Source organism: Antechinus flavipes, chromosome 2 (genome assembly GCF_016432865.1).
Source record: "Antechinus flavipes isolate AdamAnt ecotype Samford, QLD, Australia chromosome 2, AdamAnt_v2, whole genome shotgun sequence".
Classification (NCBI taxonomy): Eukaryota; Metazoa; Chordata; class Mammalia; order Dasyuromorphia; family Dasyuridae; genus Antechinus; species Antechinus flavipes.
Genome location: NC_067399.1, coordinates 33,299,446 through 33,318,423, shown reverse-complemented (window position 1 = coordinate 33,318,423; position 18,978 = coordinate 33,299,446). Strand labels below are relative to the sequence as shown.

The 18,978-nt window shown below is 41.9% G+C and overlaps 1 protein-coding gene across 2 annotated transcripts in view; it reads left to right on the top strand.

Moving 5' to 3' along the window:
• REEP1 (receptor accessory protein 1) overlaps positions 1-18,978 on the top strand; it is a 130,265-nt gene that overhangs the window by 85,570 nt on the left and 25,717 nt on the right. Inside the window, exon 6 of one of the 2 annotated variants that reach the window (XM_051974389.1) lies at positions 14,492-14,542. The exons of the other annotated variant lie outside the window; for it this stretch is intronic. Coding sequence (XP_051830349.1) covers positions 14,492-14,542 — 51 coding nt within the window. The remainder of the gene's footprint in view (positions 1-14,491; positions 14,543-18,978) is intronic. 2 annotated transcript variants of the gene reach the window in all.

The following is an 18,978-nucleotide window of genomic DNA, read 5'->3' as shown; positions in this document are numbered from 1 at the left end:
CTGAGAGAACTAAATAACTTGCTCAGGGTCACATGGATAAGGACTGGCAGAGATGGGATGCAAACACAGGTCCTCTGACTCCACGTCATTCCACAGGGGACAATTCATGCATCGTTTCCATTCCACTTCCTTTCCCCACTCCTGATGTTTGTATGAAGGTTTGAGGATTTTCTCAGCCTGGCTAATTTCAGTCATTAAGAATTTGGATGCTGATTTTGAGGGCCAGAGAGAATGTAAACTCGGTAACTAGGACAGTTTGACTCCATTTCATCATTGTACCCACAGTGACTAGAATAAAGTGCTCAGCCATAATGGGCTTTGTTGGCATTCTTAAAGAATGGAATTGAGTTGAGTTCAACTGAATTGAGTTGAGTTCAACTGAGTTGAGTTGAGTTGGGTTCAACAGAGTTGAGTTGAGTTGAATTCAACAGAGTTGAACTGAATTGAATTGAACTGAGTTGAGTTGAACTGAATTGAGTTGAATTGAGATGAACTGAATTAAGTTGAGTTAAATTGAGTTTTTATTCAATTGATTGAGTTGAATTGAATTGAGTTGAACTGAACGGAATTGAATTAAGTTCTGTTGAATTGAATTGAGTTGAGTTGATTTCAATTGCTCTGAGTTGAGTTGAATTTAATTGAATTGAACTGAATTGAGTGGAGTTGAATTCAGTTGAATTGAATTGAGTTGTCAGCTTGAAATGGACAAAGGAGAATGTTCTAGAAAGGGAAGGCATGGTAGTATTAAAAAGGCAGAACTCTGAAGTTTCTTGGAGAAGACTGGATTCCTATTTCGGAGCCTGAGATAGAGGGATAAAGGAATTTCGAGAGCCCACTCAGCTCAGAAGGCATGAGTGAGATCTAGTCAGTGAGTGGGAGAAAGCGGCTTGCTCAGGGGATTTCTGAGAGAAAACATGGCTGCATGAAGTAGATATGGCAGAATAACTCTTGGCTCTGAAATCAGGGGACCTTCAAATTCTTCCTGTGATGTATAGGCCTTTGCAATGTTCGATAAGCCAGTTCACCACTTTTGCAAAAACCAGAAATTGGACTAAATGGCCTCTAAGGTCCCTGTTAGCCCTAAGTTGATTTATGATTCCATGATCACAGCCCAAGTTCCAATATTGAATGGAGGGCTATAGGGAGAATAGCTGTAGTGTCAAGGCCAGGGATTAAATACAGAAAAGACTTGGCTTCTTCAGGAATTTAGTTAAGGGAGTTGTGGGACTGAGACAGTGCCCCACCCTGCCTCACCCTGGGTCTGGCACTAGAAATCAGACAAATTATCTCAAAAGGGAAATGGGAAGATTTGAATCCAGATCCCATTATTCCATAGTTTTCTTTCCACGCTCCTCAGTTGCCTCAATCATCTAATAATCATGTACTTCAAAATGGCTGATCACGTGGGCTGGGATAGGGAAAAGAACTTCCTTAGGAAGAATGAAGAGGAAAATGGTAGGAATTCTGGAGTCCTTAGAGAAGAAGCCCCTTGCAGATAGTGGTAGGATACATTGTTAAGAACAGCAGCAGTGGGAACCCATCTAGAGAGCCTTCTAATTGGGGACTTTCCTGGATCCTAGGTTTGTAACGCTTTACCAGGGGTGAAGGACAAGTAGAGGATACAGTGGTTAAAGCACGTGGACTTCAATCAGAAAGATTCATCGTACTAAACTCAAATTCAGCCTTAGATACTTTCTAGATGTGTGACCCTGAACAAGTCACATAACTGCCTCAGTTTCTTCCTCTGTAAAATGACCTAAAAAAGGAAACCACTCTAGTATCACTGCCAAGAAAACCCCAAATAGAGGGTCATGAAGAGTCAGACATGACTGAAAAAATGACTGAATAGCAACAACAACCAGAGGTGAAACAGATGGAGATTAGAACTTAGAATGTTAAAATTCTAAATCCATGAGCCCAACCTTCTCAAATAAATATCCAGAAAATCAGCCCCATTCCACTGACCTTCCTTTCCCTCTTTCTCTGCCCACTTTATATGATTTTTAAAAATTGCTATTCTCTTCTAATTTTTACTTGAATCTTTTTTTCAGTTTCATCTTTTAATTTTCATTTTTGCAAGAGTGGCAGTATGGTGTAGTGGGAAAAGAACTATATTTGGGGTCCAAGAAGATCTGCTCTCAAGTCCTGCCTCTGACTCACAGCAGCTGCAAAAGTCATAAAATCTCTCAGGCAACTAGTTCTCTGATCATTACCTTACAGATGAGTTGCTAACCAGTATCTGTGGAGAGTTTTCCTCACTAGGGAAATCACAGATCTGAACCCTGCCAGAATTTAGTTACATATTTATTCAAAGATCGCTGGGTTCCCTGGGCTACTCCTTTCTTATCTGGGTTTGTTCACGCTTATTCTGAAAGTAACTTTTGCAGGGGTCATCCTTTTCCAGGTCTGCTTCAAACTTGAGCCCCCGGATGGGCTTGGTAGAACCTTGGCCAACCACAGCGCCTAATGAGCCGCCACCGGTCCCTCAGAGAGACTCCAAGGGACAGCTCTCTCACCCCCTGGGGGATGATCCTTTAACGGGAGAAACCCTCCAGCCCTCGCCTATTTTTAGACCCAGGCTTCTCTCCAATCCAAGCCACAGTCTAAAAGGAATGTCACACTCTAAGAAAAAACTCCATCATTCGAACAAAACATGGCGGAAGCTCCCCAAGGGTCAGACACAACGAATTCTGACATAGTTTGATGTTAATTTCTGTCAAGTCCAACCAATGTAGTGGTAGAAGCTTTCTGCTGGATTCAGGTGGAGATTACAAAATTTTCTGCACTTTTCCCAAATAGGCCTTTGAAGAGAAAAAAAATATCCATCTCTTCTCAAAACAATATTCTCTTTTTAAGTTTCTTTTTTGTTTTTTTTTCTTTTTTTCTGATGTCAGATGGAGGGAAAGCACGCACACACACACACACACACACACACACACACACGGACTGAGTCAGTCCACATGGCAATGACTGCAGCTGCTGGCTGAGAATTAAATGGAGGGATATAATTAGACCCACCCACCCAAACTAAGAGACTAATGTCACCACATATGTAGCCTTTGCATGTTTCTCAGGGCACAAAGCCAACCCCATAGTCTTTAGGCTAGTGATGGAACCAATGTAGGACTGGCTATGTGCCTTTCTTCCAAAACAAGGAACCTTCCTGCCCAGTTTAATGCCCTAGGAATGTAAATGTGGAAGAAAGTAGAAACTAGAGTTGGGTGACTGGGACTTTGTCTCATGGAGCTGAGATCAGGGATATTCTTTCTCCCTTCAGGAGACCTTCCACTTTCCAGCTTCATGCCATACGGCACCCTTTGGAACCTCTCCTAGAGGTTCCATGCTTTCTGCTAGCTGCCTCCTCTCCTGCCAGGGGTTAAGAGTTAGTTAGATTTGTGGTTATATATACCTGAATCTTTGGGATATCAACTGCTTCCCTGTCCTGGTGCACTAAAAATAAAGTCTACTCCCTCTCATGGCTTTTCAACCAATATTTTAAAAAATAAACTTTCATTGATATCTTTTGGTTTTTTATCACCTGGAATTTTCTCCTCCTCCTGTCTCCTTCCTCTCCCAGAGAGGATAATCCCATATAACAGATTTTCAGTCAGTAGTTTTTGATAGTACCAGAACAGCCCCAGAAACTGCTGAGGAAATTGTGCAGACTTAGCATCTTGATCTGTTTTCAAAACTCAACACTCCTCCTTACCCCCTTTCACCTACATCATCCATTCTCAACTTGGCTGTAGATACATCTGACAAAATACCATTATTTTCCCACTCTGAATGAGAGAATGGAGCTAGCAACACAGTAGGAGCCTTTTGAATACCTGTTGCCTTGAACTGAGTTTGAAGGGAAAGTAAAGAAGGGAAAAGATTTCAAAAGGAATTCCCACCCTTCATCTTCCAATAATTATTCTTAGATTATGTTTGACGATGATATCTTCATTGGGGTTTGGACCCATTTCCTTGACAGTGAGAGTAGAATATGCCTTCCTATGGACTTGATCTCTCTGTCTTTATGCCTTTCATTACCTCCTATATCCTTCATTTTCAAGTCTTTGGGCACATTCTGGGGGAAACAATACAAAACCTATAGGTGAGTAGGAAGGGAATGCAATATCTGTCGCCATTTTTTGCTGTTGAGTCTGCCTCCCTTCTGCTCACTGGATCCAGTTGAATTTTTCCTTGCTCTCAAAGGAATAGAGTCTCTTATTTCCATTTTAAACTGTTCTCATGGGTCTCCTGTAAAAGATAAATCACTGGGCTTGAGAAAGATTCTACCAAGGTTTTAGCTTACTTTTTTCTTCTTAGTTCTGATTTCAATCAACGACTAGGTGACTCCATATTGCTTTCATGGCATCTCGGAACTGGAAGAGGTCTTGGTGATCATCCAGTCCAACCCATTTCTAAATGGGAAACCTCAGTCCACTATCTCCCACATGAGATCATGTGAACTTCTCTTGGAATCTCCAGTGAGAGGAAACCCACTGGCTTCCAAAGCAGCTCCTTCTGCTTTTATTGAAAAGCATGATTTACTATTGCTCATTGTTAGGACATTATTCTTGACATAAATCTAATCTGGCCTCCCTATCACTTCCCCTTATGGCTCTTAATTCAGCTCTCTGGGACCAAGGAAGACAAAGGTATCTGTTTTTCATGTGGCAGACATTCAGATGCATGAACAAAGAATCAGATCGGTTCCCCTCTGAGTCTTATCTTTTTCGGGTTAAACATCCTTTGTTTCTTTTGACTAAATCTCATATGGCAGCACAAATGTTCTTATTCCGGTTGCCTTCTTCTGGATGTTCTCCTAAGTATTCCTGTTATTCAGAACCATAGTGACCAAAATTAAACAAAATCCTGATGGAGTTGAACCAGCACAAAATATTGTAGGACTATGTCCTTCTTGATCCCAGAAGCTAAATACAGTCTCAGATTACATTAGCCTTTTCTTCGGGCTGCCACTTCATGTGGATGACTCATATTGAACTGGTGGTCTACCAGAACCTCTAGATCTCTTCCAAATAAATTGCTATGAAACTATGTTCCTACCAGCCTGAACCAATGGAATCCTTTTTATTTTGAACCTATACATAAAACTTGAAATTGGATGGTGGTAAATACCATCTTTTTTGGATTGGAGTCAATGTCCTAGTTTGTTAGGCTTTTTGAATACTGACTCTGTTGTCTAGTACCTTAGCTTTCCATTCTAACAGTGTCATTGATACATCTGATAAGATGTCATCTACACCTTCCTCCAAGTCATTGAGATACGTGTGAAATAGCACAGGGCCCAGAGCTTCTTGTCACTTGGAAGAAAGATGTTCTTCATTATGGTGGGTTTTAAGACTATACCCCTACCCAGTCCTGATCTAAGATTTTAGCCGTCTTTAGCCTATCTCCAGCCTTCCCAGATACATGATGGACTTTCCTCTTTTGCATCAGCTCTGCTATCTCCACCTGAGGAAGGTAAACAAGCAACTCTTTTTCATCTTGTACTCCATAATTCCACATATGGAAAGAACCAAGTTTTAGTGGTCACCAATTAAGAGCTCAGGTCTGTTTACATTTCTGACAACTCCTATCACATTATCTTACCCATATTCCTTCCTAATAAATGTTTAATGAATTTAATTGATCTAGTTCTTTTGTAATCTTGAGAACAGAGATAATGTCTCTCCTTCCTCTTGTTCTAATGCTCTGCACCCAACAGATGGTCAATAAATGATGTTTGATAAATAAAAAAAAGAATAAAACATTGTCTCCTTCAAATTACGCGTTAAACTATTTTTCTTCTTCCCTGATAATTCTGATGTCCTACTTCATCAACTCTTTCTGTCTTTGTCATTTCATGCTAGAAAATTTCCCAATAAATTTATTTGACTTCATTCTGGAAATACTAGTAATAGCAATAAGAAAGGGAAAGAAAGAAATTAAAGGCATAAACACTACCCCATCCTATGGACCCTTTGTGGTTTCATGCAAAGTACACCTATTAACTAAGATCCATTCTATGAGCTGTGTCTGAAAACTTACCTTATTTGATACTCATATTTCATACTAAAGTTCACATTCTTGTACAATTTTTCTGATCTTTTAGCATTTATTTTTATTACTTCATTTATGTACATCTAGTTGGCACTTATTCCTTTCTTTTCTTCCTTTCCTTCCATTCTTCCTTCTTTCTTTCTTTCCTTTCTCCCTTCCTTCCTTCTTTTCTTTCCTTTTTCCTTGCCTTCCTTCCTTTTTCCTTGCCTTTCTTCCTTTCTTTTTTCTTCTTTTCTTTTTCTTCTTTCGATTTAATTATTTGCTTGTTTATAATAGTCCATTTATTTTTTCTCATGTATGTTGGCTACAGTTAGGATAAATCATTACTAAGTCAACTAGTCATGCCTAATACAAAGGGAGAATAACACATTTTTCCTCTTAATTGTGTCTTTAAAAATAGAAAATGTAATATTTAACATATATTGGATCACTTGCCAACTAGGAGGGAAGGGAGGAAAAATTAGAACACAGGGTTTTGTAGGAGTGAATGTCAAAAATTATCCATGTATATATTTTGAAAATAAAAAGCTACAATTTTTAAAAAAGGAAAAAAATAGAAAGTGTAATTCTGCATGTAACCAAACAAAAACATCAAAGAAGGAAGCCAATAGTTCTAAAGGCCAAATTATTGAAAATTATCATCTGGGGCAGCCCTGAAGTCAGGAGAATCTGAGTTTAAATCTGACCTCAGACACTTAACACTGCCTGGCTGTGTGACCCTGGGCAAGTCACTTTACCCCAATTGCCTCAGCAAAAAAAAAAAAAAGTTACCATCTATTTAACATTAAATTTCTTTTTCACTTTTCCTTTAACTACAAACAGTCATTCTTATTTCAATCCCAGACTCGAGCACACTTTTTTTTAATCTCATGGAAAATGTTATTTAAAGTTTTATTGATGCCTTTTGTTTTAGCAGACATTGCCAGATTCAGGCATTTCCTTATATTTACTTTCTTCTCCCTACCCTCCAAATCTTCCTTGTAACAGAGGAAAGCAGGTAAAACCAACAGTGTAATGGCGCCTGGATGGTGCCATATTCCATATCACAATCTCCCAGCTCTCCAACCAAAGGCGGGTGTGTGGGGAGGTGATCACTTTTCTCACCTCTTCTCCAGGATCACAACTGGTCATTACAAAGACTAAATGTGCAACTTCCTACTTCATTTGAATTTTTTTTGGTTTATATTAACATAATTATTCACAGTAAATCCTTATATTTTGAATCAAATAATTCCCTTAGAACATATTCATGTATCTGATATTTTAAAGTTTCAGACCAGTTTATGCTCAAAATCCCTCCTCTCTCTTCTTTCTTAGATGGGACCAAACTACCGGCTCACAACCAATCAAAGGATAGAAGATCTTTTTCTATCTGTTTTAGAGTCAATTGGCTGAAATAGCGGATAGGGACAGCTCTGGAGTCAGGAAAACCTCAGTCAAAAACTGACCAGCTGTGTGAGACAGGGCAAGTTACTTGATCCTTGCCGGCCCTGATTTTCTTTTCTGTATAACGAAGTGGGTAGTAATAGCACCTATTTCCCAGGACTGTTTAAAGATCTGATGAGTTAATGTTTATAAAGCCTTTAGCACATAATAATAGCTGTATAAATATTAGTTATCATTAATAACTGTGAACTGTGGTTCACTCCCTGTGCCTTCCCCCAGTCCCCACCTCCAGCACAGGGAGGAAGAAGAAAAATAGTTCCCTCTTTCCAATTCCCCACCCCAGCCACATGGTAGCATTTAAATAAAAAATTGGTCACGCAGCCATATGGGCGCCATTAGCGTGTACGCCCTTGATTGTCTTTTCTCCAATCACCGAACTGTTCAGCTCATATTAATAATGTGTTCCAAGTTTCTGTTTCCCTCATGCCCAACTCTTAGGGTACCATGTGGAAGTGAAATGAACATTCTATTCTAATGTTACCATAGCAACCTGTGCTCTAACCACGGAGTTTAAGTACAAACTGCTTTTGGTTACAGACTGCCTTCCAAAATAGCTTGAAGTTACAAAAACTGTAGTTTATCCCCCCATGTGACTTTGAGTAGTTTATTTAAACAGATTTAAGCAGGATTTTAAAGAGCTAGAACGTAGTTTCATCACAACCCTTTAAATAGTTCTGTTTGGCTGTTTGCAAGATGCTTCCTGTGTCAATCTCCTCATAGTAACTAAATATGGAAAGTCCCTTTTTTCAGATCTATTTTGCAGATGACTCAATGAACAAAAGCTACCATGAGAGCAGAATCAGGACCGGGAACTCACAGCTGAGTTTCTAGCTCAGTTGTTAGTTCTCTGAATTCTTATGATCTTCATTCAGCTCTTGGAGACCGCATTGGCCCTATGACCCAGAATGCCCTCTGCTAGCTCTATAATACCAGTTAAGGGGAGGATGGACCCCAACTAGCGGACCTCAGAGAAGCCTAAAGGTGTAGGAGGTCTGAAAAAACCAGTCCAAATCACTTGTTTTGGAAAATCTAAGTAGTAAAGCTGACCTCAGTTATTCTTTTAGGCTGTTGACCTATGACCCGAAAACAAGGATGGAATGTGGGTAGATGTTTACATCCTGAGACAACTTAAAATAGTAGACAAAAATGCTGGATTTGGAAGCGGAGTCCTGAGGTTCAAATCCCAAACTCTCTGACTTAATCCCTCTGTGCTATCGGGTGCATTATTTAATCTCTCTCCTGGGATTTCCTCCTTATCTGTAAAAGGAGAGGGCTAAAGTAGATGGCTTCTGAAAATCCTCCCAGCTCTAGAAATAGAAAGTTCTTCTCCTTGGGCAAAGTCCTCAGAGAAAGTCCATTTTCAGTTCAATTCGGTTAAAGCAAATGGCCTGCTTTGGAAGCAAGGAAGGGAAGGATAAAGGAAAGGAAGAGAAGGATTAAATTAAGTGCTGTTACCAGGTAGTTGCTAAAAGAAAAAGAAAGATAGTCTCTGACCTCGAGAAGCTTACTTTCTATTGGGGAAAATGTATTAATAGGTATATTGTAGAGCAGAGGGAAATTAATCTCAGAGAAAAGTCGCTAAGCAGCTGGAGAACCTGGCAGGGCTTCCTGAAGTGACATTTGAGCTAAGTCTTAAAGTCTAAAAAGTTAGAACTAACATGGTTCTTACAGACTACATAGAAGTGTGTGAATAAATGGGGATGGGGAGGAATTACTAAGCATTTATTATATAGTGTGCTGCTGGGTAGCAGCCTGGACTCGGAAGTTCAAATTCAAGCTCGGACATTCACTAGCTGTGTGACTCTGGGCAAGTCACTTCACCCTGTTTGCCCCAGTTTTCTCATCTGTAAAATGTGCTGGAGAAGGAAATGACAAACCATTCCGGTATCTTTGCCATGAAAACCCCCAATGGGGTCACAAAGAGTCAGACATAATTGATCAGCAACAAAAATGTAGTGCGCTGACTGCTGGGAATACAAATAGGAAAGCGGGGCAGTCCCTGGTGCTCTGATTTCTCCTCAGTTTTTTGCTCTCTAAATCTTGTTGTCTCTGTCCATGGTTGACATTCAGGGAGCCCCTATGTGGCCATTTGGCAGAGAAAGCCCTCTGGGAAGGACTGACCTAGTTACACACCATGGCTCTGGGAGACTATTTTAAGGGGTGGCTGCACCTTCCCCTACTCTATTTTAGGGCTTTAAATAGTACTTTTAGGTTTGCAAAGCCCTGCTTTTTCTCATTTACTTTTTACAACCCCATGTAGACAAGATGCTGCTATTATTCCTCATTTACAGTTAAAACCAGACTCTTAGGGGTGAATTTATCTTGCCCAAAGTCACACAGCTGTAAGTATGAACCTGGGCCAAGTGAGAGTTCCAGAGGGCTTTTAGGAACTCAGCCAGGGTCTTAATGTGGCTGTTATTAGTCCTTCATCCTCAAAAACGACCACGAGGTCAGAGAGGTGATACCATGAATTGGATTTAAGTCAGGGAGGACTGTGCAAGGTCGCCTGCCTCCCTCTGCCCTCCAGAGCCATCTGGCCCTTTTAAATGGAGGTCTTTAACAGGGCTCAATTTCTCTGAGGCAGCACCCATTCAGGGCTTAAGTCTAGGTAAGGATTGAAGTCATTTCATTGGAAGTGTCATCATCAGGCAGTCAGTCTGGGTCTTTTAGACCTCAGGACCCCCCGACTCTGCCATGGTACCTTCCCTTGTAATATTGCAGTTCAGGGACTGTTACCCAAGTCCAGTCTGCGTCCCCTGGGCACACGGCCTTACTGCCCAGGGGAAGAAGAAAGGAGATGGGCAAACAATGATCCTGGAGTTAGGTTGTAAACAAGCACAAACTCATGATAATTGCAGGCTAATCCCTTCAGGAGAGTCCTCCACTGGCTTCTTCCACCCACTCCCTTGAGTGATCAGGAAATTATCTGGAAGATGTGTTGTAGCAGCGAGGATACACGTGGGCATAACAAACATTGAGTGAGATGCTTAGGGGAGCGAGGGACGTTCTTATTCCGAGATCGAGGTCCCAGCAGACTCTCCTATAGGTTAGGTCACTAGGCTGGCCCAGGGAGGCGATTTACTGGAGTCTGGAATATCTGATTAAACGTCAAAAGCCATTGAAAGAGCAGCCCATTGTCAGGATAGTGAGTGATAAAAAACCAATCCCCCAAAGGTTGGAGGTCAAGGTCCCAATCTCTTCCTTCAGGGGCTACCAGACCCTCAGTCGGGATAGGAGCAGAGCTTAAAGGTCAGTGGTACCAGATACTGGATCCATCGCGCCCACATTTCCACACTGTCGCCTTTTTTCCTTGAGACCTAACAATTGTTTTCTGAACTGGACAATCTTGCTAGACTTGGGAGACCCGGACTGCAGTCTCCTGCATTGGAACTCTTCCAGACTGTATTGTCTTGGACCAGTCACAAAATTTATGTTCAGTTTCCTTATCTGTAAAGCAGAAACAATAATATTTAAACTATAGACTTCGTGGAGTTTTTCCAGGAAGCTGCTTTGTAAATCTCACAGAGCTCTATAGATATGGATTGTTGTTATGATCATCATTGCCCTCTTCCTTTCTGTAACTTCTAATTGGCCCAGACACTTCCTAGTGCCATTTCAACAGCATTGAACAACCAGAAATGACTGGAGCTGACCCAGTTTCCTTTTGGAAATCTGAAATGGTAAAATGGGCTATTTTCTTCTGCACTGAGCTGGGCTGTTGCTTTCCAAGCCACGTTGCTATCCCCAATGAGTTCCTGTTTTCCCCTCTGCTCCGTACCCTGACGTCATCCTCAGGAACTACCATGTCCCCGCTGGTGACTTTGCCTTCAGACCTTACGGTCCATCGTCTGCACTGACCTCCCTCCCTCTGTAATTCAGCTTAATAAGCATTTATTAAGGACTCACCCTGTGCTCTCTCTCAACCCCCATATCCGAGCTGTTGCCAAGATCTACCAACATCCCCCAAATTCTTCCCCTTCTTTCTCTAGCACCGAAACCTCCTGATACAGGTTCCACTCTTAGACTATTGTAATAGCCTGCTTAGGGGAAGGAGGGGTCCGCCCAAATCAAGTTTTTCCCACTCCAATCCAGCCTTCATTCAGCTACTGAGATGCTGTTTTCCAAAAACTTGAATTCCATCATGTCACCGCTTTATTCAATAAACTCCAGTGACTCCCTATTGTCTCCAGGAGCAAATACAGAATCCTCCGGCACTCAAAGCCCTTCCTAACTCAGTCCCCTCCCACCCTTCCAGGCTCCTTACACCTCATTTCCTCTTACGGACTCTTGGATCCAGTGGCCATCTTGGAGTCCTTGGGTCTCTTGAACTTCCCCACTCTGATACAGCTTCACCATCATGGCCGAGTGTGAAGGCTAGACTCAGGAGAACCATGGGTAGAACTTTACAAAGAGGCAAATTTAGAAGCGATGGTAGGAGAAAGTTCCCCACAACTAGCTGGGCTGCCTAGGGGAAGCGCAAAGTGAGTTTCCTCTCAGGGAAGTCTTAAACCAGAGGTTAAACCTCCTCCTAGTGGGAGCAGTACAGAGAGGATTCTTGCTCAGATGTGGGCTTGACTTCCCTGATTTCAGAGGACCGGGGTCCCTGCTCACGCACGTTGCCTAGGCTTGTCCCTGGTGCCTAATATTTTCCCTCAGTGGGGAACAGTTGTTCACATGACGGCTGGAGATAGCGAAAAAGGCAGATGTACCCAAGGAAGGAGAAACATAGGGAATGAAACGGAAAGTCAGATGTAAATGACTCTGTCCAGTCTTTTCCTGAGAGCAGCTTTGAGGAGAAATGAAAAAGGTGGAACACAATGACAAAGGGTCCTAAAGAAGAAAAAGAATCAGCACCAAGAGGGGAAGAGGAGGGAGAAAAAGGAAAGCTGAAAAAAAGCTTATTTCTGCAGAAAGGCATTTAAACAGTGTCTCTATCTCTAACACTCGCTGAGTGAGTAGTGTGTAGTAAGTATGCAGCTGAATAGAAACTTCCCCTGACTAAACTCTGTAGAACCAAGTAATCCTGGCTAGTGGGGAGGCTGTGGCTGGGGGATCTCTTGAGCTCAGGAGTTCTGAGCTACAGCCCATTCAAGCAGATCAGGTGTCTGCATTTTGTCTGGCATCAATATGGTGATCTCTCCAGATCAGGAGGGGTGGGGGCTGCCGGGCTATATGAGGAAAGGCAGGCTGGTCCAGGTCAGAAAAGGAGTGGGTCAGAGGTTCTGGGCCAATCAGTAGTGGGTTCTGCTGGTGAATTACAACTATATTCTAGCCTAGGAGATTTGGGGGAACCCAGTCTTAAAATAATAACATAATAAATACAAAATAAAATAATAAAAAATACTAACAATAACATATTGAATATCTGCTCTGCCCCCTGCTACCAAAGGGTCCAGGTCTTTATATTTCCTTATGTCTAGATTGCAACTACCTTCTGTTTTTTCTTCCTGTAAGATCTAGCACTTCCAATCTGTCCTGCTTACTGAAACTTGCCTAAAGTCCTATTTTGATCATCTTTCTCCCCTACTCCAAAGTTTTCAATAGCTCTCCATTACCCATAAGCCAAAGTTCAACTCCTTAGCCTGAGCTTCAGGACCCTTCATGATCAAACCCCAAACTTTCTGTTTCTCCCCTAAATAAATTCTTTCCCAGTCATCTGGAATATGCTTTATCTTTCTCCACTTCTGTTCGTACCATCCTCCCCCTCTTTCCCAAAGTTCCTTTCCACCTTGTCTATCGAAATCCTAGTGAACTCATAGAGCATCTTCTCCCAAAAAACCTTTCTAGCCAGTCTTGCCCATGATAACTTTTCCTCTTTTTACCTTTATTGCATTAATTAGTGATAGAATCATAGCATCAGAAGGAACCTTAGTTGTGACTTCATCTTCCAGATAAGGAAACTGAGATCCATTCTAAATGATATTCCCAAAGTCACCATCGATTTAAGTGGAAAACCTGGGATTCTCATCTTGGTCCTCTTGCCTCCAAAGCCCATGTTCTTTCCACTGCCTTGTTTTTTTAGTTCACATGTTATAGCCTGTATCTTCTCCTAGACTAGGAGCTAGCTGCTTCTTTTTTTTTTTAAATAGCATTTTATTTTTCCAAATACATGCAAAGCTAGTTTTCAATATTCACCTTTGCAAAGCCTTGTGTTCCAAATTATTCTCCCTACTTTCCCCCCTCGCCCCTCCCCAAGATAGTAAGCAATCTAATATAGTTAAACATGTACAATTCTTCTAAACACATTTCCATATTTGTCATGCTGTGCAAGAAAAATCAAATCATATGGGGAAAAAAACACAAGAAAGGGAAAAAACACAAGCAAACAAACAACAGCAACAACAACAAAAGGGGAAATTACTACTTTTGATCCACATTCATCTCTCTGGATGTGGATGGCTCTCTCCATCACAAATCTTTTGGAATTGCCCTGAATCACCTCATTGTTGAAAAGAACCAAGTCCATCACAGTTGATCATCGCCTTGTTTTTGCTGTGTACAATATTCACTCAGCATCAGTTCCTGTCAGTCTCTCCAGGCCTTTCTGAAATCCTCCTGCTGATCATTTTTTACAGAACAATAATATTCCATGACATTCATATATTATAACTTATAACTTATTCAGCTATTCTCCAACTGATGGGCATCTACTCAATTTCCAGTTTCTTGCCACTATAAAAAGGCTTCTTTAAACATTTTTGCACATGAATTTTCCTTTTTTTATGATTTCTTTGGGATACAGACCCTGAGGAGATATTGCTGGATCACAGTTTGACAGCGCTTTGGGCACAGTTCCGTGTTGCTCTCCAGAATGGTTCGCAACTCCACCAACAATGCATTAGTTAGCCCAGGAGCTTCTTAAAGGAAGGGTCTTATCTCCCACAGTGCCATGAGCTCATAAGCACTTAAATGTTTGTCACGAGGTCCGTGTGGCCCCTTCCTGTCCCACTGCGTGGGAACAATGTCAATGACTGTTTCTTTTCCCCTCTGTCAGGTTGCCCGGCTCTTTGATTTTGTCTCATATTTGGACCCCAGAGAAGGGCAGGTAACCTCACAAAGAAGTGTGACTAACCCCAGACTGACCCAGCGTAGGCAGCAGCCTCTGTCCACGTCGCACATGGTTTCGATCGGGACAAAGCATCTCTCTTGTCCTGATACCCATGTGGGAGTGTGTGTGTCAATAGAATTTTTGGAGCAGAAAGCGGAAATCCTTTCTGGTCATCCCCTCAAAGCCCTCCAGCTCCTGATGTAGTGCCATCTAACACCTGATTAACGCTAGAAGGATTTGATGCCTGATGAATGAACTCCGTTTGGTCCTTGGCTCTGCCTGGTAAACTCTTAGTACTCTTCCCTTCATCTTTAGAAACCTGGTTTCTTTTATAATCCAGGATTTGGTCTCTCTCCAGCATGGATTTGGAGCATGCTGGGTCCCCACATAGAGCATGTCCTAGGTCACTGATCGGATGGATTCGGAAAGGAAATACTAACAATTTTAAAAGAATCTGCCGTGGGAAATAGGGTGGTGCTGGCGGTTTGGTTTTCAGCAGCTCGCATCACTGAGGTCCTTCATCATTTTTTGAGCGATGAGTTGTATCGGTCACCATTCCTAGTTCTGGGTGGTAGCCACTGAGTAAATTTAGAGAGAATCCTCAAGTCACAGATTTAGACCTGGAAGGAACCTTAAGGAACACCGATGCAATAATTCTCATTTAACAGGTGGGGAAACTGAGGCTGGGAGAGCTAGGAAGTATCTGAGGCAGAATTTGAATCCAGGTCTTCCTGACTCCAAATCGAATGTTATATCTGTTACACTATCCTTCCTAGAAGTCGCAATTTTAGTGCTGATGAGGGATTGTTGGGCAGCAAGATGGTGCCATAGTGCTGGAGTCAGGAAGACTCAACTGTGTGAGTGCAAATGTAGCCTCACTTACTGTTTGCTTCCATTTACTTAAAATGAGCTGAAGAAAGAAATGGGAAATTACTCTATATCTTGGTCAAGAAAACCCCAACAGGGGCCACGCAGAGTCAGACTGGACTGAAAACCGTTGAGCGACAACGCAAAGAGACTGTCCTGGTTCACTGCCGAGGGGTGGAAGGTAGTAAAAAGAGTCAGAATTGTGATAAAAATTCTGGCTCTTCCACTTATTAGCCGTGTGATCTTGGGCAAATTGGGCTACTGCTCTAGAACAGGGGAATAGCGATGCCGGTGGCTCCGTACTGAAGTACTCAGCGAGTGGAAGTGCTTTGTAAAGCTTTTTTTGCCTCTCATTTGAACTATAAACTAGCCATAAGCTCAGAGGGAAGGCACTATATTAAGAGAGCCTCTTTGAGGCAGCTAGTTGACTCAGGATTTCACTAGGCCTTAAGTCAGTGATTCCATCGAAGAGGTAATAGGGAGCCACAATAGACTATGGAGCTAAAGAGTGATATGCTGCAAGCAACATTTCAAAAACGTCAGTCTGACCAATGTTTAGGATGAAGTTAAGGTTTGGAGGGAAGGCAAGAGGTGATTGCTGGGAGGTTATCGCACTAACCCAAGGAAGAGATGATGAAAGTTTCAACAGTGGAAATGAAAAGGGACAAACATGGGGGATATAACAGCTAATCCAATTAAACAAACAAGTATGCAAAAAATCTTGGGCTAGCTACTTAAAAGTCCAGAAAAACCCAGGAGGCTCTAAGGCTGGAGATGGGCCCCAGATCAGCAAATTTAGAAAGTCTGAAGAGGAGACAGCCGAAGACAGGGATCCCTTGGGTCACTTCCCAGGAGAATTAGATGCTCTTGGCGTCTCGCAAAGGTCAGCAAAGCCCAGGACAAGATCCCTGGTTGCCCTCTTGTTCAGAGCTGCCAGAGGAAAAGGTGGAGGCTTAGAGAGAGCAGCTGATTCTTTCTATCAGGAAAGACTCTGACACCATCAGAGCAGACACAGATGGACGACCATCTCTCGTGTGTCCTTTGGGAAGGAAAGTGGTACCAAAGGCATATTTTCGGAGAAGCTGCTGCAGCATAAAATGGAGGAGAGCATCTGAGGGCTGCAGGAGACCTTGGAAGCCATCTGCAGCTCCCCAGAATGGCCCTGGCTTCTCGTCTGTAGAATGGAGAGGACTGTGTGTAAGATAGCCTCGAAGGTTACTTCTCACTCTGATTCTGTGCTCTTAGGAGAGCTCTAGATAACTAGCGGGAGAAACGTGAGGAAGGAGAAATTATTTTCAACTAAGGAAAATAGGAAAGCTTCCAGAAGGGATGTGGCCCCCTGGCTAGGTCTAAAAGGAAGAGGCTTTGTACAGATAGAGCTCCGCAGGCATCCGTGTTTGGAGAGCTGATGGAGGCTGTCCATTCCCAGGCTCGGGAGATGGCTTACGTGAAGGTTGGATGTGGGAGAAGGACACACAGACTTAGGGAGCTGGGGAAGGGCTGAGAGCAGGAAGCTGCCAAACAGACACTGGGGCTTAAGGTTCCACTTAGGTGGATGATACTATAGCTATCATATATAGATCTAGATACATGTGTGTATATAGTTATACACATGTATATGTGTAAGTATATATGTGCAGATAGATATAGATAGAATAGAATAGCTGGGTAGACAGACAAGATAGATGACTGTGACAGATAGGTACATAACTAGATAAAATTAGAAACACAGATAATGTGGGTGGATGGATGGATAGACAGACAGACAGATAGATAGACAGAGAGACAGACAGACAGACAGATAAATAGACAGACAGATAGATAGATAGATAGACAGACAGCTAGCTAGCTAACTAGCTAGATAGATAATATAGATGGATGAAGAGATGGATGGGACAGATACAAACAGATAGGCAAACAGGTAAATAATATGTATGTGTGAGAGAGAGGGAGGGGAAAGGGAAAAAGGGGAGAGGGAAAGGGGAAAGGATTGAGATCTCAGAGGAGATATCTTAAAGTCATAGACTTAGGGATGAAAATAACCCACCAGGCTATCAATTCCATCCCCTTTATACAGATCAGGAAATCGAGGCTGAGAGAAATTACATGACTTGTCCAGGGTCATACAGCCCATATCAGGTGGAATTTGAACTCAGGTTTTCCTGAGCTAGATGATGCAGAGGATTGAGTGCTGGGCTTGGAAGATCTGAGTTCATAATCCAGCTGTGTGAACCCAGGCAAGTCATTTAACCCCGTTTGCCTCAGTTTCCTCATCTGAAAAGTAAGCCAGATATCAAAATGGCCAACTACTCCAATATCTTTGCCTAGAAAACCCCAAATGGGGTTATGGTGAATCAGACAGGACTGAACAGTGGCAGAGTACCTTATCTAAGTTGGGATTTTGTTTAGTTTTTCTCTCTCGTTTCTTTTGTGCTGTAAATGAAGGCCCCCTTTCTTTCATCTGATCTGTTTTAATTTTAATGAACTAATTCTGTCTGTTTGTCCTTTAACCTTCCGAAGAGCCGGGTGTAGTGGGCAGAGCTTCAAAGGGGAAAGGAACAAACATATTAAGTCCCTACTGTGTGCCAAATACTGTGCTGACTGCTTTATCAATAGTATTTCATTTGATCCAGGAAGACTTGGGTTCAAGTCCCATCTCTGATGCATCTAGTTGGGTCATCCCAGAAAAGTCACCCAACCTCTCATTGCCCTAAGCAGTTTCTAAGACTAAGCTGGAAGAGAGCTTGGCATATAGTAGGTGCTTAATAAATGCTTATTGAAATGTATAGGTAGAGGGCATTTCCTCTACTGGGAATTCCATATAACAATGAGTTCATGAGTTCAGTCTCTACACCTATTTTTAGTTTTCCCCAGTTATATATAAAGATTAAAAATCATATTAAAAACACTCATTCAAACTTTTTTTTGAGTTCCAAAGTAAGAGTTCTCTCTTACTTTATGCCTATTTTATCTCTCCTTCTCTGGATGACTTCAGAAGTCCATTTTTCCCCTGGTTCTTTTTCATTCTTGGAGAATTCATCAAAACTAGAACTGTCTAAAGTCACAGGCTGCCCCAGAAGTGAGCACGGTCTCCTTCATTGGAGGTTGCCCAGCAAAGACAGGATGATTACTTGTTGGGAGGGGCATGTGGGAATTCTTTTTCTGGTAAGAACTGAGACCCCACATCCCACTCAATGCTAAGGGTCTGAAACAAGTATTTCTGTCTGTCCTTCTAGTTATATGCCTATCTATCTAGTTATCTGTCTATCTAGTTATATACCTGTCTAGTTATATACCTATCTGTCTAGTTATCTATCTATCTATCTAGTTATCTGTCTGTCTAGTTATATACCTATCTTTCTAGTTATCTGTCTAGTTATCTATCTATCTAGTTATCTGTCTGTCTAATTATCTATCTATCTAGTTATATACCTGTCTAGTTATCTGTCTGTCTAGTTATATACCTATTTATCTAGTTATCTGACTGTCTAGTTATATACCTATCTATCTAGTTATCTGTCTACCTATCTAGTTATCTGTCTAGTTATCTGTCTGTCTAGTTATCT